This window comes from Mirounga angustirostris, unplaced genomic scaffold, assembly GCF_029215605.1.
Source record: "Mirounga angustirostris isolate CCGP_5_RB_7025 unplaced genomic scaffold, mMirAng1.0.hap1 SCAF_6, whole genome shotgun sequence".
In the NCBI taxonomy this organism is placed as follows: Eukaryota; Metazoa; Chordata; class Mammalia; order Carnivora; family Phocidae; genus Mirounga; species Mirounga angustirostris.
In genome coordinates, this window is record NW_026991714.1 from 129,002,580 (window position 1) to 129,026,142 (window position 23,563).

The 23,563-nt window shown below is 47.8% G+C and overlaps 1 protein-coding gene across 5 annotated transcripts; it reads left to right on the forward strand.

Annotated features, from left to right (window-relative positions):
- Positions 1 to 102: 102 nt before the first annotated feature.
- SFXN2 (sideroflexin 2) lies at positions 103 to 21,900 on the forward strand. Of its 5 annotated transcripts, XM_045878720.3 has the most exons (13): positions 103 to 199; positions 11,704 to 11,888; positions 12,048 to 12,218; positions 13,455 to 13,553; positions 14,514 to 14,589; positions 14,898 to 14,983; positions 16,232 to 16,292; positions 16,660 to 16,726; positions 17,462 to 17,511; positions 17,847 to 17,896; positions 18,805 to 18,872; positions 19,623 to 19,670; positions 20,492 to 20,575. In XM_045878720.3, the coding sequence occupies exons 2-11, from the start codon at positions 11,728 to 11,730 to the stop codon at positions 18,869 to 18,871; spliced, it is 888 nt and encodes a 295-aa protein (XP_045734676.1). In that variant the 5' UTR covers positions 103 to 199; positions 11,704 to 11,727; the 3' UTR covers position 18,872; positions 19,623 to 19,670; positions 20,492 to 20,575. The 5 variants fall into 5 exon arrangements, with proteins under 5 accessions (XP_045734676.1, XP_045734674.1, XP_045734677.1 ...); XM_045878718.3 differs by lacking the exon at positions 18,805 to 18,872 and having other exon boundaries at positions 20,492 to 21,900; XM_045878721.3 differs by lacking the exons at positions 13,455 to 13,553; positions 18,805 to 18,872 and having other exon boundaries at positions 20,492 to 21,900.
- Positions 21,901 to 23,563: the final 1,663 nt, after the last annotated feature.

A 23,563-nucleotide genomic window follows, 5' to 3' on the forward strand; every position in this document is an offset into this window, starting at 1 on the left:
GGTAGAGACCCGGCGAATGGTTAAAGCTCGCCCACGTGGCTGGTGGGCACCGCCCAGCCTGTGATTGGTCGGGAAGGAGCAGGGCAGGGGCGGGGCGAGGGGCGGTTCCCGGGCAGAGGCCGCAGGTTGGTACAGGCCAGGCTTCCAACGCAGGGTACTTCTGTTGGAAGTTGTCTCAGTACATTCTTCCCGGGACCAGGTAAGGGGTCTTGGGAGGAGGCCGCCTACCACACCTTCTTCTAGACCCCACATCCCCGGAGGGAGTTTGGATTTATGTCCTGACTGCCGAGGCAGGGCTGCTGCGGGGGCTGGACTTCCACCTGCTGTAGCCACGTGGCGCGAATAGTGGCCTGGGGCTGCCCAGGGACCGCTCCCTTATTGTCCCCGGCGCTATGAGGCCCAGCTGAGGGGTGGGAGGCGTTATGGGCTGTGCATCTATCTCCACATTTCTGTGTTAGAGTCCAGGATGGAGGAGTCCCGGTGGTGGGAGGCTGCCTGTTGGAGGGGGGACTGGCCCTGAACACTGAGGTGAGCAGACAGCAGGGGTGAAAGGCGTTTTGGAATGGCCGGGTTTTGCTAAGCAACGTTGGACCGGATGGTGCACTGTCTGCAGCCCCAGAGGAGGCAAAAACGGGCCTGCACTTACAGGCAAGCAAGAGCGAAAGGGATTCTGGGTGGGTTGAGAGGCGCTACCTCCCACCCCGACCCATGCTGAGAACAGGTAGAAGAGTTAATCACATATGCGGCAGGTCCTGTTCTAGACTCTGGAGACGCAGCAGGGGACAACATCTGCCCTCATGGAAATTACATACTTCTTGGTGGAATGCTTTTCACACGAGATTTCATTTCATTCTCACAGCCCTAGAAATTGGTTGTTCTAAGCGATATAGAGTCGGGACTTGAACCCAGTTCTGACTCTGGAGCTAGTGATTATAACACTATTGTGTTGTCTAAGTAGGACGAACAGAACGGCTTATATTTGTGCTTTAAACTCAGAACTTTTTAAGAGTTGGTAAAGTGATGGCACTGATGATAAAACCTGTTTGCAGTCATGTGTGTGCCTCTTACCTCCCTCATTGGGTTCTTGTGAGGATTATGTGAATTATATGTCAAGTACATAAGATATTGCCTGGCACATGGAAAGTGCTACATAGGATTTAGCTGTTATTATTATTTTTAAGATTTTATTATTTGACAGAGAGAGAGAGCACAAGCAGATGGAATAGTAGGCAGAGAGGGAGAAGCATACTCCCCTACTGAACAGGGAGCCTGATGCAGGGCTCAATCCCAGGACCCCGAGATCATGACCTGAGCCGAAGGCAGTTGCTTAACCAACTGAGCCACCCAGGCCCCCAGGATTTAGCTATTATTGCTTCATCTAGGTTTTGGGGCTTTGCCCCTCTTCCTACCAGCAGGCTTTCCAGTCTACTTAACATCACTGGAACAAAGGTGGATTTTCCCTGAATGGTCCTTAGCTATTTATGCATTCAACTAAAGTGTGTTTTTAAAACATCTGCTCACGGCATACCTGCTTCAGATCCTTGGAAAGAAAACTCAGTTCAGAACCTTGATTAAGTAGATGCAAGATGAATGGCTAGTTCAGAGCATGCACTCCTGCAATCCACTCGTTTCTAGCCTGTTGGTTCTTTTGTGAAAAAGGAAGGGCAGACTTCTCTTTCTGAGTTGTCTGGTGTCTAACATCATGGTTGCCTTGGAGTCACAGGAGTGTACCTGGGCCTGCTTGTGTAATTATTAGTCTCATTGTCCAACTTTCTCTAGGCAGCCTTGGCACCAACCCTTGCCTATCTCAGGTGGTCTTTGTGTTTGATCTTCTTGAGTCTGGCTGCCTTGATCTTCCTGTGATGCGAGTACCAGCGATGATGTTTTGCTTTTCTTCCTACCTGGGGATACAAACAGGGAAATCTTGAGTACTTTCCCCCTTTGCAAGAGGATACCCAGAGGGAGTTTAGAAGCCTGTTCTCTGAGCTCTGATACTGTTTGCCAGAGAAAATCAACTCTGTTTTTTTTTTTTAGTAAACTGTATCCCCAACGTGGGGCTTGAACCCAGACCCCAACATCAAGAATCACATGCTCGGGGCGCCTGGGTGGCTCAGTCGTTAAGCGTCTGCCTTCGGCTCAGGTCACGGTCCTAGGGTCCTGGGATCGAGCCCCACATCGGGCTCCCTGCACCGTGGGAAGCCTGCTTCTCCCTCTCCCACTCCCCCTGCTTGTGTTCCCTCTCTTGCTGTATCTCTCTCTGTCAAATAAATAAAATCTTTAAAAAAAAAAAAAAAAAAAGAATCACATGCTCTACCAACTGAGCCAGTCAGGTGCCCCAAAACTCAATTCTCTCTGAGAAGGATGACTTCAGGAGAGGTAATAGGTTGTTTCATTTTTTTTTTTCTCTTTTCTCTCTCTCTCTTTTTTTTTTAAAGATTCCATTCATTTATTTGACAGAGAGAGACACAGCGGGAGAGGGAACACAAGCAGGGGGAGTGGGAGAGGGAGAAGCAGGCTTCCTGCTGAGCAGGGAGCCCAATGCGGGGCTCGATCTCAGGACCCTGGGACCGTGACCCGAGCCGAAGGCAGACGTTTAATGACTGAGCCATCCAGGCGCCCCTCTCTTTTCTCTTTTTTCCCCCTTCCTCCCTCCCTTCCTTCCTCTCTCTCTCTCGCTCTCTCTCTCTCTTTTGGCCTGTAGTGGATGGAGGGCCCATCTAAGTGACCCTGAGCCTTGTGACCTGGGGAGAAGAGGCCCTGGCTATTGTCAGATTGTTGGACGGATGGACAGGACTGGAGCTGTGGTTAGGGCAGAGTTGTGTGTAATGTTCAGCATCCTGGCTCAATCGATGTGAATCTTTCTAAGCATCAGTTTCCTCTTCTCTAAATTGAGATCTTGGATCCCTCACATCTTGGAGCTGTGATATTCTCCAGTTCTCAGAGCAAGGGAATTATTGATCAGTCACCTGTTTGATTTCCAGCTCCCCCCTTGTTCCCAGTAGTGGAACCATATTCTTCCAGAACTGAGGCCACCCTGGACACGGTAGTGACCTCTTTAGGGAATACTAGATGCGGCTCAAGTGGGAAGAGGGAGAATAACTGTTCTAGAGAAAACCTAGAGACCAGATTGAACTCAGTACAGGAGGGGTAGACCATTTGCAGCTTCAGGACCCAAAGCCTGCCCTTACTTCTGTAACCAAGATAGGTTCTAAGTTTGACTTGAAAGAGAGATGTCCTTGATGCCCAGGGAGCCCAAGAGTAAGATGAAATGCATTTCAGGCAGGCAGTAAGTATTTTTAGAGGACCTGCAAGAGCTACAGCACGAACCTTACAATCGGCTGGGGGAGGCCAACTTTATACAAATAACTGTATGTAACAAGAAAGTGATAATTACAAAGCCAAGTGTGTTGCAGATGAGGATAGGATGCTGAGAGTATGTGACAGAAGGGTTTGAGTTTGCCCTGAAGGAGTCATGGAACTGTGCCCATTGGGGGGCAGCAGATGTGGGGGAAATATTTTAGACATAGAATAGAATTTAGATTTCTTTTTGACCATATGTTTTTGCTTTTTTTTTTTTTTAGATTTTGTTTATTTATTTGAGAGTGCATGTGCATGTGTGCAAGAGAGAGAGAGAGAGAGAGAATGAGCAGGGTGGAGGGAGGGGGCCTAACCTGACGTGGAGCTCCATCTCATGACCCAAGCTGAAGGCAGGTGTTTACCCAACTGAGCCACCCAGGCGCCCCTGGCCTTATGTTTTATTTAAGACAGGGACTGGGCAACTCATATGCTGGCCTTGGTAATGAGGGGAAAGTTTCTTGACTAGTTTAGCAAATGATTATGCTTTCATGGTAGAAGTACTTCCATTATGAAAAGTAGAGAACTTTCCAGTGTTGGGTTGAGGGAGGAAAGAGATGTCTAAGGACAGGTTGTGTGTGTTCGGGGAAGGAAGGAAGCATAGCATGTTCGAGGGCACCAGGGTGGCTCATTCCGTGAAATGTCTGCTTTCAGCTCAGGTCATCATCCCAGGGTCTTAGGATTGAGCCCTGCTTCAGGATCCCTGCTCAATGCGGAGCCTTCTTCTCCCTTTGCCCCTCCCCCTGGCTTGAGCACACATGCCTGCTCTCTCTCTCTCAAATAAATAAATAAAATCTTAAAAAAAAAAAAAAAGGCAGCATAGCATGTTCTGTTGAGCTTTCTCCAGCAGAGGGACTGGAGCCCCAGCTTGGGGCTCTGTAACCCAAGACAGTGTGTGATCTGCCAGCCAGGCCAACAACTCCTTTTAGCCCCATGTAGAGTCAGGGAAGGTAAACTCTTGCCTCTCTCCCACTCATGGGTTCAGTTGTGACTGCATGAAATAGCTTTGGTCTTTGAACCAGCCTGTAGGAGGCCGAGTCAGCCTGTCCCCAGAGGACAAAGCCTAGAGCCTTCCCGTGGGCTTTGTGGCGGAGTGAGAGAGGCAGAAGTCTAGCAGTGGACACTCACTGTCTGGCTTCTGACTTCTTCAGAGGTTGCCGCTCAGTGGTGGCCTCAGGGCCAGGGGAGGGTGCCTGAAAACTCCATGGGAGGCCTCCCCTTCTCTCCTGGCTCAGCATGTCACCTTGCTGAAGTCTCTCCCACCTCAAGAAAAAAATGTAAAAATTGACCATCTCTCCCTTGACTGCATTTGTTGGCTCCTCATGCCTCCTCCGTCTCTGGTGGTTCTTTCTCAACTATTTGGGCTTCCTTTTTGGGGGGGCTGGCCTCTTACATGTGGTTGTTTTCAGGCTATGTCCTCAGCACTTTATTTTTCCCATTCTGTGTGTTCTCACTGGAAAACTTTGTCTTAACCTACCTTGATGCCACCGACTCATTGTTTTACTTCTAACTCAGATCTCTGTACTTTCTTTTAAGCCTAAATATCCATTTGCTGACAAACTGGACCTCTTACTCAGCATATACTTGAATTCTTGTGCAAGCACTGGGGTGGCAGTGGGGAGGAAAATGGACACAGTCCCTGGGTCTAAGGAGCTTATGACCTAGAGGGGAAGGTAGGCATTCATTAAAATAAAACCACAGAGTGTTAGAACGAACTGGCACAGCTCTGAAGAAAAAGTACAGAGCCAAGAGGGCTTATAGCAGAGCACCTGATCTAGTGGTCGGGGAGAGAGAGGGGCCAGGGGTCCTTCAAAGGATTCCCTGAAGAAAGGTTTAAGCCAAGATCTGAAGGATGAGGAGGTGCTTCCTTGCAAGTAACTCTAGATTGTCCTGGAGAGCAAAAGGCTCCTTACTGAGGGAGAGGGTGGAGCCCTGATGTTACATGCTGATACATCTGCTTTTCAGGCTGCTGTTTATTCTGAGGTGACTTTGCTGTGGCCTTCTCTTGCAGCTACAGTGGCCCATTCGGCTCTGTTGAGGTGGGAGTCTCAGGTAGAATTCTCCTTTCATTTTACCACTACTTAATATAAAACTAAAAAAAAATTTTTTTTAAAGATTTTATTTATTTATTTATTTGAGAGAGAGAGAGAGCAGGAGAGGGGGGAGGGTCTGAGGGAGAAGCAGACTCCCTGACGAGCAGGGAGCCCGATGCGGGACTCGATCCCGGGACTCCAGGATCATGACCTGAGCCGAAGGCAGTCGCTTAACCAACTGAGCCACCCAGGCGCCCCTAAAACTTAAAAATTTTTAAAAATTTATTTATTTGTTAGAGAAAGAGAGAGAGAGCGCACAAGCAGGGGGAGCAGCAGGCTCCCCGCAGAGCAAGGAGCCCGATGCGGGACTCGATCCCAGGACCCTGGGATCATGACCTGAGCTGAAGGCAGATGCTTAACGACTGAGCCACCCAGGCGCCCCTATAAAACTTTAGGTTTCCTTTCCCTCATACTCAAATATGGGCTTTGTTTGCTCAATTTTGCGAGTGTTTTTGGATTTTGGTGATGGTATAACTCAAGATGACTGATTAAATCTTACTCCAGCTGTGCCTATATATGAAAAATCCTCAGTTAGGGTGACATTTTTCGAGGAAAAAAAAATGACCTAGTAGTAGAAGGTTGAGAGTTAAATTTGAGAATTATTCCTTAAGAAAAGGGAGGCGGGATGAGTAGGTGTTAGTGAAGAGGGGAAGGAACAGTATTCTGGACAGGGAATGGCATTTGTAAAGAACCTGAGACAGGTGGCAGCCTATTGCATTTAAGAAAGGTCCATGGTATTTGAAACTCAACACATGGAAAATCCAACTCCCTGTTTTCTCTCTTAAAGTCTATTTTTCTATATTACTTGTCTCTGCACAATTATGGCCCCAGTCAGAAACCCCGGGTATCACCCTAGATACTTGTGATGTGTCAACTTAGCTAGGCCAAACAACCCCCCATATGCTTCCAGTTAGAGTGGGCAAGGAGCGAGAAACAGCTGTTTGTAGTACACACACCTCCCAGTTATTCGATCAAACACGAATTTAGGCACCATGGTGAAGGGATTTTGCAAATATAATTAAAGTCCTAATTCGTTAGCTTTAGTTAATCTAAGGGGGGATTATCCTGGGTGGCATGATTTAATCAGATGGAATCCCTTTAAAAGAAGGCTAGGCATCCCCTGGGGTCACAAACTCTGGCCCTCCCTCCCTCCCCAGGATCATCCCTGGATAACTGCCTGCCCTGCTGGTTTCAGGCTTGCTTAGCCAACTCCCACAATTACATAAGCCAGTTTGCTAATTCCTTGTACTAAATCCATTTTTATATATTTGTCAATATTATGCGAATATATATAAAGGATATATATATCCTATTGATTCTGCATCTGTGCTTGAACCCTGACTAATAGAGTATTCTTCCTATAACCAATCACTACGTAAATCCCAAGATTCTGCTGCTTTAAAAGTTTCTGTCTTTTGGTCCCTCCTCTCTGTTCCTGTGCATCTGGGTTCACATGAGCCCCATCTCTTCTTGCCTGGATTACTGAAATTCCTGTCCAGCTGATCTCTCTGTATCCTCTGAGGTCCTACCACACCGAGTTTATTTTCATGTCATTGCCTAGAGTTTTCTTTCTAAACGACACATCTGATCTTGTCACTCTGCCTAAAATCTTTTAATGGCTTCCTGAAATTCTCAGACAAAAATTCAAAACCCTTAGCTTTTTTTTTTAAAGATTTTATTTTTTTATTATGTTTTTAAAGATTTATTTATTTGAGAGAGAGTGTGTGTGCATGCACAGGGGCAGGAGAGGGAGCAGAGAGGGAGAGCGAGAATCTCAAGCATACTCCCTGCTGAGCGTGGAGCTGGACATGGGGCTTGATCTCACAACCCTGAGATCATTACCTGAGCTGAAACCAAGAGTCGGACACTTAACCGACTGAGCCATCTAGGTGCCCCTTTACTTGATTTTCTTTGTCTTTATTTTCTGCAGTTTGAAATATAATATAATATGATTAGATGTAGATTAAAAAATTTAATTCCAGTATAGTTAGCATATGGTGTTATATTAGTTTCAGGTGTAAAATATAGTGATTCAACACTTCTATACATTTCTCAGTGCTCATCATGGTAAGTGTACTATTAATCCCCTTTACCTGTTTCACCCATCCCCCTGCCCACCTCCCCTCTGGTAACCATCAGTTTGTTCTCTTTAATTGAGTCTGTTTTTTTTTTTTTTTAAGATTTTATTTATTTATTTGAGAGAGAGAGAGAGTGGGTGCACAAGCAGGAGGAGGGGCAGAGGGAGAGGGAGAAGCAGACTCACTGCTGAGCAGAGAGCCAGATGCGGAGCTTGATTCCAAGACCCTGGGATCATGACCTGAGCCGAAGGCAGATGCTTAAATGACTGAGCCACCCAGGCGCCCCAAGTCTGGTTTTTTGTTTATCTTTTTTTCTTTGTTCGTTTGTTTTGTTTTTTAAATTCCACATATGGGTGGACTCATATGGTATTTGTCTTTCTCTGACTGACTTGGTTCACTTAGCATTATACTCTCTAGATCTACCTATGTTGTTGCAAATGGCAAGATTTCATTGAACGTATATGCCACATCTTTTTTATCCATTCATCTATCCATGGATACTTGTGCTGCTTCCATATTTTGGCTATTGTAAATAATGCTGAAGTAAACATAGGGGTGCATATATCTTCTTGAGTTAGTGTTTTCATATTCTTTGGGTAAGTACCCAGTAGTGGAATTACTGGATCATATGGTAATTCTGTTTTTAATTTTTTGAGAAACCTCCATACTGTTTTCCACAGTGGCTGAACCAGTTTGCATTCCCATCTAGGTATAGATTTTTTGGTAGTTATCCTTCTTGGTGTTCTCTGAGCCTTCTGGACTTTGGGTTTGGTGTCTGTCATTAGTTTTATTTTTTTATTTTCTATTTTTTAATTTATTTTTAAGATTTTATTTATTTATTTGACATAGAGAGACACAGTGAGAGAGGGAAACAAGCAGAGGGAGTGTGAGAGGGAGATGCAGGCTTCCCACGGAGCAGGGAGCCCGATGTGGGGCTTAATCCCAGGACCCAGGGATCATGACCTGAGCCGAAGGCAGACGCTTAATGACTGAGCCACCCAGGCACCCCTTGTCATTAGTTCTAGAAAATTCTCAGTCATTATCGCTTTAAATATTTCTTCTGTTCCCTTCCTTCTTCTTCTTCTGGCATTCCCATTATGTGCATGTTACACCTAATGTAATTGCCCCACGGTTCTTGGGTTTTCTATTCTGTTTTTTTCATTCTTTTTCTTTACTTTTCAGTCTGGGAATTTTCTGTCGACACATATTTAAGCTCATGGAATTTTTTCTTTGGCCATGTCCAGTCTACTGATGAAACCATCAAAGGCATTCTTCATTTCTGTTACAGAAATTGTTTTTAAGACCTTATCTATTTTTTATTTGAGAGAGAGAGAGAGAATGAGCACAAGCAGGGGGAGGGGCAGAGGGAGAGGCACAAGCAGACTCCCCGCCAAGCACAGAGCCCAACATGAAGCTCGATCCCAGGACCCTGAGATCATGACCTGAGCCAAAGTCAGATGCTTAACTGACAGAGCCACCCAGGCGCCCCTAGAATTTTTTTTTTTTTAATTTCCAGCATTTCCTTTTGATTCTTTCTTAGAGATTCTGTCTCTCTGCTACATTATCCATCTGTTCTTGCATGTTGTCCACTTTCCCATTGGAGTCCTTAGCATATCGATCATAGTTATTTAAATTCCTGTTCTGATAATTCCAAAATCTCTGCCATCTGGTTCTGACACTTGCGCTCTCTTCAAACTATGTTTTTGCCATTTAGTATGCCTTGTAATCTTTTGTTGAAAGCCAGATGTGTGTACAGTTTTACCTTTATCTGGGGAGGTGTTATGTTGTATTTACTGTTTGCTGAAGCTGTAGGTGTCAGAGTTAACATTTTCTTTGGTGTCCTTGTTTTTGGCTCTCCTGTTGTCTTTGGGTTTCTAGAGACTTCTTAATAAGGTCTGAAACATGCAATTCTTTCTGTTGTTGTTCAGTTCTCCCTGTTACCACATAGGAGCAATGTACCACCTGCAGTGGTCAAGTGTGAGGGAGGAGAGAGTGTTCTATAGTCCTGTGATTAGTTCTCAGTCTCTGAGTGAGCCTGTGCCCCTGGACCTTCAAAAGTGCTTCTCAGGCTCTTCTCATCCACTTCAAATGAGATAGGAAGGTTGGAAAGGGCTGGAGTTGGGTATTTACCTTTCCCCAAGTCATTTAGGTTCTAGTAAAACCCAAAATGGTTAGGCTGTGGTAAAACAGGCTCTTTTGAGGGTGGGTCTTGTTAGGAAGAACAGAGGGCTCTGGGTGTACTTCAAAATGACTACTTTTCCCATCTCCCTGTTAGAAGTACTAGGGGAGGGCGCCTGGGTGGCTCAGTGGGTTAAGCGACGCCTTCGGCTCAGGTCATGATCCTGGAGTCCCGGGATCGAGTCCTGCATCAGGCTCCCTGCTCAGGAGGGAGTCTGTTTCTCCTTCTGACCCTCCTCCCTCTCATGCTCTCTGTCTCTCATTCTCTGTCTCGCGCAAATAAATAAAATCTTAAAAAAAAAAAAAAAAAAGTACTAGGGGATTTTTCTCTCATCTTCACCCTGAGAGCCTGGTGGCCTCTTGAAGGTGAACTCAAAAGTGCGCCCCCACACTCAAGGTTGAATCCACTTGGAATATTTAATTTGCAAGCTTGTTCACACTGAGCTTCCAGCAATTTGTCAATTATAGTTTAAGTTTTCCAATGGTACTTGCCTAGTGGAGAGCTTCTTTTCCCAGTAAGCTGTCATTCGCTGTACTTGTCTGTCTCTCCAGGCTTGGGGGCTGTGGTTTGCCTGTGACCTCAGTTCACTGATGGGTCTAAGAAGAGTTGTTGATTTTAATTTGTTCAGCTTTTTTTCTTGTTGTAAGGATAGAAGTGACAGTTTTCAAGCTCCTTACATGTCCGGCCTGCCTTAGTTTTTCAAGACATGGATTCCAGAACCCAGTTAGAGGCAAGAGTTCTCAAGTCAGGCAGAATTAAAATCCTGGCTTTGTCACTGGCTAATGCTTCTGTGACTTGGTAAAGTTATTTATCTGTGCCTTGGTTTTCTCATCCATAAAATGGGGTTAAAGGGTATTTATTTTATAGCATTGATGCAAAGATGAATTCAGAAAATGCACGTCCAGCCCCAAGCAAAATGTATAGCATAGAACCAAAGCTCAGTAAGTGTTAGCTATGATCATCATTATCATTACCATGCACCCTGTGTGCGGTCAATGCTGGCTCTTCTTTTTTTTGGCCTGGGACACCTCTCCTCTATCTATCTAACTTCTACCCACCCTTCAAAACATTGTTTATTTTTTGTTTTCACAAAGCATGTTCAGAATCCCTCATCCATTTTAGATAAGGGGACTGTATAATTTATCATCCAAATCAGGACACTTTTGAGAGTGGAAGGGGGTGCTATTAATAATTACCCCAGGACAGCAGTCCCAGGAAAACTGGGAGATCTGGTCATCTCACTTTTAGATGCCTCTTCTCTGGTTTTCCACTGCCTCCAGTGTATGTCCACATCATTGTTCACACCGCTGTCCTTGTTGCTGTACTTGTCTTTTACCCCCCATTCTGTAACTCCTTGAGGGCAGGCATGGTGCCTCACTCACAGCCATGGCCTGGGATCTCTCACAGGGCCGCATGCACCGTGAACATGCACACGCATGTGTGCACATTCACGTGCACACACACACACACACACACCGAAATGATGAGTGTGATCGTGCCTTGTTCATTTCCACCTTTCTCTGTAATTGTTTCTACCTCAGATGTGATCCATGCCTTCTGCCTCCTTCAGATAAATCTATCTTCTACGGCTCACATTCCATCTCTTCTGGGAAGCCCCCTTTTCTTACTGTGCTCCCCATCTCTGCTTTCTCTCAACTCCTGTACTTACTGTTGCTGTATCTATTCTCTTCTGTTCCACGGGTGGGCTCTTCTTCCCCAGTTACACTCAGCTCCCCAAGGACAGGCACTGTGTTGTCCCTTTTTCCGGGTCTCCCACAGCATGATCAAGCACAGGGCTGGCTGCCAGCAGTCACTTGGGAAGCCCATGGTGGTGTTTGGCTGCTCAGTCCGCTGCCCATTCCCTGGAGCCTTCCTAAGCCTGGTCAGATGATGCTAGCGCCTGCTGAAAGCAAGCATCCTACAACCACGAGGGGTGCTCAGGGCCTCAGGGCAGACTTTGGTTTGGGGAACCATCCTCATTTTCCCTCCGTTCCTTAAGTCCACAGCTCTGTGTGGGAGCAAGATGGAGGCTGATCTGTCTGGCTTTAACATCGATGCCCCCCGTTGGGACCAGTGCACCTTCCTGGGGCGGGTGAAACACTTCTTCAATATCACAGACCCGCGCACCGTCCTGGTCCCAGAGCGGGAGCTGGACTGGGCCAAGGTGATGGTGGAGAAGAGCAGGTGAGCAGTGAGGGGAAGGGACTGGAGGCAGTGGGGCCACACGGGTGGGTCCCCTGGGGAGGAGGTGGGAACTGAATGTGGGGAATGGGCAGGAAGAAGCAGGATAACTTGGAGCGAGGGGCCTGGGACGTAACTCTCTCTGTTGTCCTGGGGTGGCAGAATGGGGGTTGTGCCCCCGGGCACCCAAGTGAAGCAGCTGCTGTACGCCAAGAAGCTGTATGACTCAGCCTTCCACCCTGACACCGGGGAGAAGATGAACATCATTGGGCGGATGTCCTTCCAGGTCCCCGGCGGCATGATCATCACGGGCTTCATGCTCCAGTTCTACAGGTAGAGCTTGGGGGAAGGCAGCGGGCAGTGTGGCCGCTTAGGTCTGCCAGGCACGGAGCCCTATGGTGATGTGGTAATAGCCATCTTTACTGACCCCTTACCCAATACCAGGCACTGTGCTAAATTCTTTGCATGGATTTAATCTCCTCATCAACCCTACAGAGGTACTATTGTCATCTCCATTTTATAGGTGAAGAACTGAGTGTTCTAGAGATGTTACGTAACCTGCCTAGGTTCACACAGCCAGGAAATACGGGTGCCTGGATGTTAACTGAGGCAGCTGTCTCCAGAACTCTCAATGAAGAAGCCATCCTAATTCCTTCTTTAGAAAGCACTTATTCAACAATGAAATTTTTGTGTATTTTTATTTTTAAATCTATTTTATTTATTTATTTTTGGCAGAGAGAGAGTACGTGAGCGGGGGGAGGGGGTGTAGCAGCGGGGAGGGGCAGAGGGAGGAGAGAGAAAATTCGAAGCAGGCTCCACACCCAGCGCAGAGCCCAATCTGGGGGCTCGATCTCACGACCCTGAGATCCTGAGCTGAGCCAAAATCAAGAGTCAGACACTTAACCGACTGAGCCGGTCAGGTGCCCCTAATGTGTTTTTATTATGTAACGTCCTAGTAAAAAATATAGGAAGGTGACCTCCCACCCCACCCCACCCCCTAGCTACCCCTAAAATAGAAAGACCCTTTCAGCCTAGCAGGGAGAGAATAAACTTTCTCTGTAGCTGCTGGATATTTTACTCTTCCTCCTTCCTCTCTTCCCTCTGCTCCCCTCCCCCATGCATCCATTCGTCCAGTTATTGAGCCAGGCCTTGGGCCAGGTGTTGGGAATATAAAGACTAAGCCCCTCCCCTCAAGGAACTTCCAGTTTTGTTGAGCAGACTAACCAATAAGCGGTTGTAGTCCAGCTTGCTAAGTGGTAGGTCGGAGGGAAAGTATGGGGTTGTGAGAGCAGGGAGCAGAGAATGACTCACAGTTCCAGGAAGGTCAGGGGAAGGGTTAGGAAGGTTCCAAAGAAGAAGTGACCTCTCAACAGAGCAGGATTTAGCCATGTATGGAGGGTGTGGGTGTGTAGATATTCCAGGCAGAGTGACCGGCCTGTGCAAAATCCCTGGTGCATGAAACAGCATGGGAACAGTTTGGGGAACATCAGGCCGTCTGGTTTGACTGGTGTGCCCAAGCCCTCCCTCCATTGGACTCTTCTCTGCCTCTCTGGGCCTCCCTTATGGTAGGACGATGCCAGCGGTGATCTTCTGGCAGTGGGTGAACCAGTCCTTCAACGCCTTAGTCAACTATACGAATAGGAATGCAGCTTCCCCCACGTCTGTCAGGTAGGAGACTTGAACCCCAGGCTGTCCATGTGGCTCTGAAGCAGGTGGCTGTCCTCTTGCCTCCAGGGGAATCGCCCTTCTAAAGCGTTCTTGGGCTGTCTTCTCCGGGTGAGACTTGTATGGCGCTGGTGACCAAGTCCCCCTTTTTAGGGTTTGCAAGTATTTTCTGAGGCTGACTAGGACAATATCGTCCTAGACCAATTGAAAGTTTATTCATTCATTCGTTCTCAAGTATTTCTTCTTTTTTTTTTTTAAGATTTTATTTATTTATTTATTTATTTGAGAGCGATTGAACGTGCATAAGCAGGGTGGCGGGGAGCAGAGGCAGAGGGAGAAGCAGGTTCCCTGCTGAGCAGAGACCCTGATGCGGGGCTCAATCCCAGGACCCCGAGATCATGACCTGAACCGAAGGCAGACGCTTAACTGACTGAGCCACCCAGGCGCCCCTCAGCTGTTTCCTGAGTAGGTATTAAGAGTCAGGCATGGTTCTAGGGTCCTTGTCCTTGTGGAATTTAAGGTATTTTAAGCAAACAAGCACCGTAATCTTAGGTTGCGACTGCTACCCTTAAGGAAACAAACAGGTGACAAGAGAGCAAACAGCAGAGGGGCATCTGTGTGGATGGGCTGGTTGGGGAAGTCTTTTTCTGTGGAGCCCACCTTTCGGCTGGTTTCTGAAGGGTAAGGATTTCGCCTACGGAAGAATTCCCCAGATAGGGAGCAGCAACAGGCCAAGGTTCTGATGCAGAAAAGAGTTTGGTGTGTTTAAAGTACTGAAAGGAGGTCGAGGGGGCTGGAGCATTGTGTGTGTGTTTAGGAGGGGGAATGTCACAAGATGAGACAGGTGAAGTTTCAGGCATGAAGCCTCATTAAAGCCTCATTTCCAGACTTTCTCAATCAAGCCAGGGTCTTGCCCTCAGCTGGCAGGGCTCCTCACTCCCAAGCGTGTCTCTCCTCCACTAGGCAGATGGCCCTTTCCTACATCACAGCCACAACCACTGCGGTGGCCACTGCTGTGGGCATGAACATGTTGACGAAGGTACTGTCTGGGGCTGCTGTGGGTGTGGTGGCCACTAGGGGGCAGCAAAGTCCTAGGGAAAACATCCCCTGGGCCTGGCGTTGCCCTTGTTTGGGTGAGTTGGGTATGGCCAGGGCCCAGACCACGAGGGGGAAATGGAGCAGACCTATCCCCACGTTCGTCTTTCTCGGGTCTTTGAGGGAATTTGGGTTCTTAGACCAAGTGTCTGGATACGTGGCAGTAGCGAGATCTGATTTCTTATTTTGTAGTCCTTAAGCCCCCTCCCCTCCCATCTTCCAGTGAGCCCTATTGTTCCCTTCCCCCAACAGAGAGCTCCACCCCTGGTGGGCCGCTGGGTGCCCTTTGCCGCTGTGGCGGCTGCTAACTGTGTCAACATCCCAATGATGCGACAGCAGTGAGTATGGGGCTCCCTTTTCCCCCCTATAGACAAGGTTAGTGGGTCAAGCGCAGGAAACCAAGACAGTGAGTGGGTGGCTTCTAGGGACTGAGGTGGGTGCGGGGAGGGCTGCTGGGCTACAGCTCTGAAGGGTCCCAAAGGATAGGCTGCTCCGAGGGTGCTGGCCGCAGGAGTGGCAGGTGACTTACGTTTAATCTGTGATGAGTGTTGTGGGAGGCATTGTTTGGATGGTGCGGGATGGCGGGGAGTAGGGTGGACCTTTGAAGGTTTATATGAGATCATGTCCTTTCAACTGCAACTGTATTTAAGTTGTGAACTCTGCCTACTTCCAAAGCCCTGGGGATGGCTTACAGAATGAAATGTAGCAGAGCAAGGTGTCCAAAGATAGAACAGAGCCAAGAAGCTTTGAAAGAAGCCAGAGGAGTAGATAGATGTTTTCCAGGCACCCGGCTCTAAGCTTCGCAGCAGGAAAGGTAAAAGGAGAAACCCATGTGTCTTGCAATTCCTGTTTTTTGGCTAGAGAAAGCATAGCTGTTCCCCTGTTGTCAAACCTAATGATGTAGCATATCTCACGCTCTCCCGATAGCGCCTGGGAGGTATCACGTGCTGCCTAAGTGTTCACTCTTACTGCTCCTGTCATCCTCATCGCCTTCATCACCGTCACCAGATATCCAAGCCACAACTTCTTGGGACTGCTAGCAAATGGGAACTTGTCACAACAGCCCTTGCAGAAAGAGCACACCACCAGAATAGTCATGCATACACATTGTTCCTCTCCTCTTTCCGTCCCCCATCCAGGTGCTCCTACCCGACAAATGAAGGAGACCTAGCCACCTACCTGGTCTGGGGTTGAGTGCTGTCAGGCGTGGACCAAACACTTTGCAGGCATTGTCCCCTTTAATCCTCACCAATCCTATGAAGTGGGTGCCATGATTAGCCTCATTTTGCAGATGAGGATAACTGAGTCTTTAGAAGGATCAGGGAATTTGCTCAAGTTCAGAAACTTACTTTGCCATTTCAGGATTTACCCTAGGCAGTCTGAGCCCAGGCCTAGCTCTCTTAGCCATGGCCCTAGATCACTTCTGAGATACCACTCACTGGAATGCACAAGGAAGATCAAAGGGCCAGGCTGCAGGAGCTGGCTTCCTAGAGCTTGAGTGCGCTGACCTTGGTCCCCTGGTGTGTCCCATCGTTGGCGGGCTTCCAGTACCCCTTTCCCAAGTCCAGCAACTCCTGTCTGTTTAGGGAACTCATCCAGGGCATCTGCGTGAAGGACAGGAATCACAATGAGATCGGTCATTCCCGGGTGAGCAGAGGCATCCCTTTGGGGTGGGAGGAGGGAATTCTGTCTTATACCCTGCCCTGTTCTTAGTAGTCAGAGCAGGCCCGGGTTCTGTTATAGGATCCCCCTGATTCCATTCTCATTCCCCTTGATTTCCCTACATTTCTTGTTCAGAACAGGCTTTCATGTCTTTTCTCCATCATTTCTGGTCCTGAAGCCATAAAAGTCTAGCTAGGTGAGAGAGGGTTGGGCGGGGACACAGCCCCTGGTAGATCCATCCCTTCCCCTTTATCAGCTCAGACTTGACCCCGACCCTTGACCCCGCCCTCTGGTGCAGCCCATGGATACTGGATAAGGTCATTCCTGACAACTTACTCTTTTCTGCCCTCAGAGAGCTGCAGCCGTAGGCATCACCCAAGTGGTTATTTCTCGGATCACCATGGCAGCCCCTGGCATGAGTAAGATAGAGAAGCCCTCCTGTCCTGGGGGACCCTGGAACACGTCCTGGAGGCCTCAGCCACATTTAGCTTTTGCGGGGGGCGGGGGGGGGCAGCCTCTACAGCCAAGCTTCTCAAACTGGCTTTTCCCACCACAATAAAAAAATAATAATTCTGTGATGTGATAGAGATTGTAGCTAATGCTACAGTGGTAATCAGATTACAATGTATAAATGTATCAACCCCACATGTTGTATATCTTATATCTACATAGTGCTAAACGCAGAAACACATGAGAGAACCACACTGTAGTTCTGGGAACATCAGTTAATTAAGTTCTTTGCATTCCACAAATATTCCTTAAGTACCTTCAGTGTGCTGGACATGGTGCAGGGTGCCAGGAAGACAGTGGTAAAGAAAATAAATCCCCTGCCCTGGTTTTGCTCCTAGCAGGGGTATGTTACAGAGTAGGATACGAGACTTGTTTGCATGAGCCTTCAAAGATTTGGATTTTGAGAAGGATGCTTTGCGCCTGTGGTACATGTCCTATTATAGGTGTGCAGGTGGAAAAGTCTGGGAAGCACCCTTCTGCTAGGACTTGGGGGACAGGTGGGGGGTGGCCATGCCTACATAGTCTTCCATTCCAAAAGTTTTTTCTGGAACTTCAGGGGAGGTGGGTCCCTGATCTGATTTTGGAGAGTGGTCTTCGGAAGAGTCTGACAGCCCTCCTCCCTGCTTCTCCCTGGTCTCTTCCAGTCTTGCTGCCAGTCATCATGGAAAGGCTGGAGAAGCTGCATTTCATGAAGGTGAGTGAGGTCCTCTTTTGCATCTTCCTTGCCCAGAGCCCCCCAGCCATACCTACACTTCAGAGCTCCTGATCCTCATCCTTCCCTCTAGCTACTGGCCTTTGTCTCGCTCAAGTAGGGCCCGTGCCAGTTCCCCCTGGCTGCCCGCTTTAGATGCCATGGCCGCTTGCTTGGCCTCGTCTGCAGAGAGCAAGAGGGGCCCCCTCCTCCTCTCCTTCACGGCTCAAAGTTTTGTGCCTGTGGGTGTCTAACTGGCCGATCAGGGGTAGGGCCGGCGTGGGATTCGCGTTAAGATCTCTAAGTCTCATGTGGGTCTTTCCTTCGATTTTGTGCAGAAAGTCAAGGTCCTGCATGCCCCATTGCAAGTTCTGCTGTGTGGCTGCTTGTGAGTAACGTGTTTTCTTGGTTGGGTTCTGTGGTAGCTGGGGCCCCTAAGACCCGTCTTCTTGTGTTGCCCGTGTTGGAGAACATGAACTCTTTTCCCTGACTTCCATAGTGCCTGAGCTCAGAACGACCCTGGGCCATCTGGAGAGTTCTCACCCCATCTTTGTTGAGGGCATCAGGCTGGGTAGGCACTGTGCACACATCCGCATGGAGAGCGGAGTGCTTGGGTGCCCTCCTGTCCCGGCGTGTCCTCTGACCTTCAGACTAGAGAAGAGACAAAAACCACTATACAGCCCCACCACAAAAAAGACATAATCATTCTAGGGGCTCCCGGCTGGCTCAGTAGGTAGGGCAGGCGACTCTTGATCTCAGGGTTGTGAGTTCGAGCCCCATGTTGGGTGTAGAGATTACTTAAAAATAAAGAATTAAAAAAAAACAGTAACAATGAAGAAAGAAATGATAATTCTGTGACAGTGACAGAGGTGTTAGCTGATGGCCCGGTAGTCCCATTGCAGTGTATCACTCTATCAGATCCGCAGGCTATACACCTAACCTGTACACGATGCTGTGCATCCTCTGTATCTCAGTATAAATAAACTAAGTATATAAACATGCTGAGACGTAAAAAACATGAGGGGACAGCCTGGGGCTGTCAAGCGTCCCACCCTTGCCCAAAAGGAAAACACCACAAGTCACGGCAGCGTGCTCTGGTGCCCGCCACCGACTGGCCACGTCCTAGCATCAGTCACACTTCGCGAGGCCACGGGGCTAATGACAGCAGTAACCACCAACACGTGTGGAGTGTGTCCTGTGTGTCCCCACTGTGCTCATGCTGCCCATCTATCATTTCACTTAAGCCCCTCAGCCCTGGAGGTCTAGGTCCTGTCATAATCTCCTTCTGTGCACAAGGAACCCGAGGCTTAGTGCGATGAGGAGACTTGCCCAAGGCTCTGTAGCTCGTAATTGCTGGAGTTGAGGTCAGTGCCCTCGCAGTCTCACCCGCCACGCTGCCTTCTGCCAACTGAGTCACCACTGCGTGAGAGGTTCCCCCGGGCTGAGCGCCATCCCCGGGCCACTTCCTCTGAGCCTCGCGGCAGCCCTGCACGCTAAGCACTCTTGTCCCTCTGCTGGCTCAGGGCTCACTCGCCCGCGATCACACAGCGAGTGAGTAGCCGAGCTGGGATCCGAAGCCTGGTCTGTCACATTCCCATGTGCTGTAAGAGAGGGCCCTGGCCCCGAAGCATCTGAGGACCTTAGAAATGCTCTCAAGCCCTTCCCCAAGCCTCCTGCCTCAGCGTCGCTTTTTAACGAGCTCATTGAGCTGCTAGTGTTTGCAGTGAGGTTGGAGAAGCTGCCCTGTTCTGTTGTCTCCCAGCCCAGGGTCCGCGGGGGCTGGACCTTGGGGCTTTCATACCCCTTACTGCTTGGTGCTTGTGCTCTTTAGGCTGCTACTTGCACACCCAGTGCCTTTGTTACCTTCACCTACTTGAAGGACAGGGATGGGGGTGAGGGACGGGAGGTGGAGGGGGGCCGATTTCATGCCATGCCAGAATGAATATCCTGTACTGAGAGACCAGGCGGGGAGTTGCAGGGAGGGGAGCCATGGGGCAGCGGGGAAGGCAAGATAGTGAATGGGCATCTCCCTACTTCCTTTGGGGGGCTCGGAGGCGGGTGTGAGCAGGCCTGTGGGGAGATGCCCCTCACGCTTTGTTCCTCCTTTCTTTCAGCCTCATCTTCATGGTACCAGTGGCTTGTGGGCTCTTCCCACAGAAATGGTAAGAGTTCTTTGTGCCTCACTTTACCAAATGCTCTGTCCCTGCTCTCCCTGACCTGCCCGCTTTCCTGAAGGAGACAAGGAGGGGCAGGAAGGGCAGCATTTGTCCAAGGACAAGTACCTATCAGCCTAAACTCTGGGCCTCTTAACCCTGGGTGAATGGTAAATCAAAACAGATCTCTGAGGGGCGGAGGGATGAGTTGCTCCCTCCCAGTGGAGTAAGGGCTGCCCTGGAGAGAAGTGGGGGAGCAACAAGAGACTTTCTGTCCCTGCTGCTTAGGTTATTAGGTACATCCTCCCTCACTGGATCTGGTCCTTGAAATTGAACAGAGGGATAGGTACTTATTCTGGCTTGTGTTTGCTTGGGGATGGATGACTTGGACCTCTCTACTTCCCTTGTATGCCCTGGCAGAGAAGGGGTATGCGAAGCGATGATGGAAAAGGGAAACAGCATCAGACTGGGGGAGGGGAGAGGATGAGCTCCAGGAGACTAGGTGCAGCTTGGATGTACACCACCAAGAAGATGCCAGGTTCCGCTGCCTTCGTACTTGTATTTCAGTGTCATCTGCAGACATCTCCTGTGTTCCAGGCACTGTGCTTATAATCTTACAGAGAAGATGGAAGTTTAGCACCAGGGAGAATGAAGTTAGACCTGAGTAGAAGTAAAAACAACAACACATTATGTTGTACAGAGGCCATTCGTTCTGATGGAAAAATCAGGAAGGGCTTCTTGGAGGTGGCATTTGAGTTGGATTTTCTCTGATGGTACTTTGCTGCTTGTCCATTTGACAGGCTCATAATCCCCTTATTTTCTCTTCTCAGTGAACTGTCAGTTTCTTATCTGGAACCAGAACTCCAAGACACCATCAAGGCCAAGTATGGAGAACTTGTGCCTTATGTCTACTTCAATAAGGGCCTCTAAATGCCCCATCCCAGCAAGGACTGGTCTGTACCCATATTCACCAGCCCTTCCTTAGCTGCCTTGTACACCTGTGCCCTCATTTCTCTGCCAACAGGGCCTAAAGGTCAGGGTGGATTTGGGGGGTGGGGAGCCTCATGTTTTCACCCAGGCATGGCTTATTGGACTCCAGGGGATAAAAGTGAGCAAGGGGAGCAAAGACCAAGTCTTTTATCTGCTCCCCGCCCCACCACCATCCCCTGGAGATCAGGAGCTGAGACTTCCTGAGGGAGAAGTTCCTGGAACCTGGGGGAGATAATCAAGCAAAACATTTGGAAAAATTAGGAAATCTTTGGGATTCTAATTCTGGCCAGGCCTGGGGAAGAGCCCCTGGGACAAAGGAAAGCTCCCAGCCCTGTTTTTTCTTCCCTTCCTCCTCATCTTGTCTCACGCTACAGAACGTTTTGCCCCTACAATTCTAGCTAACTCAGGAAGGGAGAGGGAAGAAGTCTGTTGTCACCTTGGGGCTCTTCTCCATTCTTCCCCATACTCCTCCCCAGTGCCCCCTTATCAGAAAGCGTCTTTGGGAGTGCTGCTAAACTTGGGTTGATCAAGCACCCAGGAGTTCTTAGTGCTAAAAAAAAGGCCACTGCATGAGGCAACAAGGTTTCATGGTGCTCTAAGTCCTGTGACACAGACTTTGTTCTCCTGTGCTAAAATCATGTCTGATTTTACATCTCTGTGTTTAAAAGATAAATCCACTAGGGCACCTGGGTGGCTCAGTTGTTAAGTGTCTGCCTTTGGCTCAGGTCATGATCCCGGGGTCCTGGGGTCGAGTCCCGCATCGGGCTCCCTGCTCGGCGGGAGGCCTGCTTCTCCCTCTCCCACTCCCCTGCTTGTGTTCCTGCTCTCGCTGTCTCTCTCTCTGTCGAATAAATACATAAAATCTTTTAAAAAATAAATAAATAAAAATAAAAGATAAATCCACTAACTGTGAGTAAAAATTATATATGTATGTATTAACAACACATTTTAATGGGTATATTTTCCTAGCTGCCTCCCTTCCTCAGCCCATTGGGTTAAACACCAAAGACTGGTGCGTACTGAATAGGAAAGGGGAGTTTTATTTGGATACCTCTGAGAATTAATCAATCAGGACCAAAGAGCCTTAAAGGACACACAGCAAAGTACAGCCATTTGCCCTTCCCATCTTGGCTGCTCTAGGTGATTTTTCAGGCTTGGGTCGGGTGGGCATGGAAGGAGACCATTGTGGCTTACCTGGGATCAATGTTTGTATTGAGTTCTGTCTAGTAGAATTTACTGACTATTCAAAGGATACCACTGTGAATCAAATAAATTTCTTGAAAGAGCACAATGAACTATCTGCAGACTGAGTTAATAAAGCCTGGATGAAAAGCAGGATCTGGTCTTACTTTGGCCTTGGTATGGAAGAGGTTACCACAACGATAACGGGAACCTGTTTGTTGCCTGGAGGCCATTGTTGATTTCCCTTACTACAGAGGAAAAATCCACCTGTCTTTACTGGACACTCCAGAATGGGAACTGTGTTGTTTTAGAGCAGGAGTTGACAAACCATGGCTCAAGGGTCCCAATCCACCTGCTACCCATTTTTGTGTGCCTGGGAACTAAGAATGTTTTATATTCTTAAAGGGTAAAAAAGAAGAAAAAAAACAAAAACAAGAATGTGTGACGGAGACTTCCATGTATGTGGCATGCAAAACAAAATATTTGCTCTATTCCCCTACTCTGGAGCAGTGGTTTTTAGAACATGTGTCAGAGTCACATGGATGGGTTGTTAAAACACAGATTGTGGGTCTAGTTATGTCTCCTGAGGCAAGGGAAACAAAAGCAAAAATAAACTATTGGTACTACATCAAAATAAAAAGCTTTTCTGCACAGCCAAAGAAACAACAAAACTAAAAGACAATTACTTAGTGAGAGAAGATATTTGCAGATGACATCTAATAAAGGGTTAGTATCCAAAATACATAAAGAACTTATTACAACTTAACACACAAAAAAGCAAACAATCCAATTTAAAAATGAACAGAAAAGGGGTACTGGCTGGTTCTGTTGGTAGAGCATGTGACTCTTTATCTTGGGGTCGTGAGTTCGAGCCCCACATTGGGTATGGAGATTAACAAAAAATAAAATTTTAAAAAATGGGCAGAAACATGAACAGACATTTCTCCAGAGAAGACATACAGATGGCCAACAGACACATGAAAAGATGCCCAACATCCTTTATCATTAAGGAAATGCAAATCAAAACCACAATGAGATAATACCTCAAACCTGTTAGAATGGCTAAAATCAAAAATAGGAGAAAAACGTGTTGGCGAGGATGTGGAGAAAAAGGAACTCTCTTGCACTGTTGCTGGGAATGAAGTCAGAGAAAGAGAAATACCATATGATTTCACTCATGTGGAATTGAAGAACCAAAATCAACAAAACAAAAAAAGAGACAAACCAAAAAAACCCCCAGATTCTTAACTATAGAAATCAAACTGATGGTTACCAGAGGGGTGGTGGGTGGGAGGATGGGTGAAATAGGTAAAGGGGATTAAGAGTACACTTATGATGAGCACTGAGTAATGTATAGAATTATTGAATCACTGTGTTGTGTACCTGAAACTAAGAACACTGTATGTTAACTACACTGGAATTAAAAAACAAAAACAGATTGTGGGGCCCCATCCCCAGGATTTCTTATTATGTATGTGTGGGGTGGAGCCTGAGAATGTGCATTTCTCGTAATTGTCCAGTGATGTGGTTTCTGTTGGTCTGGGGAGCACACTTCAAAGACCACTGCTCTAAAGGAAAAGGGCCTCTTCCTTGAGGGCAAAGTACTGGCTGGAATTTAATTTTTCCCATTTTTTCAAAATTAAAATAGAATTCATATAAGTTCATCTTTTTAGTGTGTACATTTCAGGAGCACCTGGATGGCTCAGTTTGTTAAGCATCTGCCTTCGGCT

Bases quoted from the DNA above. Each gene is read 5' to 3' on its own strand.
- SFXN2 (XM_045878718.3), top strand. From the start codon at position 11,728: ATGGAGGCTGATCTGTCTGGCTTTAACATCGATGCCCCCCGTTGGGAC. The intron at 11,889-12,047 runs GTGAGCAGTGAG...CTGGGGTGGCAG, and splicing joins GTGATGGTGGAGAAGAGCAG to AATGGGGGTTGTGCCCCCGG. The intron at 14,590-14,897 runs GTACTGTCTGGG...TTCCCCCAACAG, and splicing joins GCATGAACATGTTGACGAAG to AGAGCTCCACCCCTGGTGGG.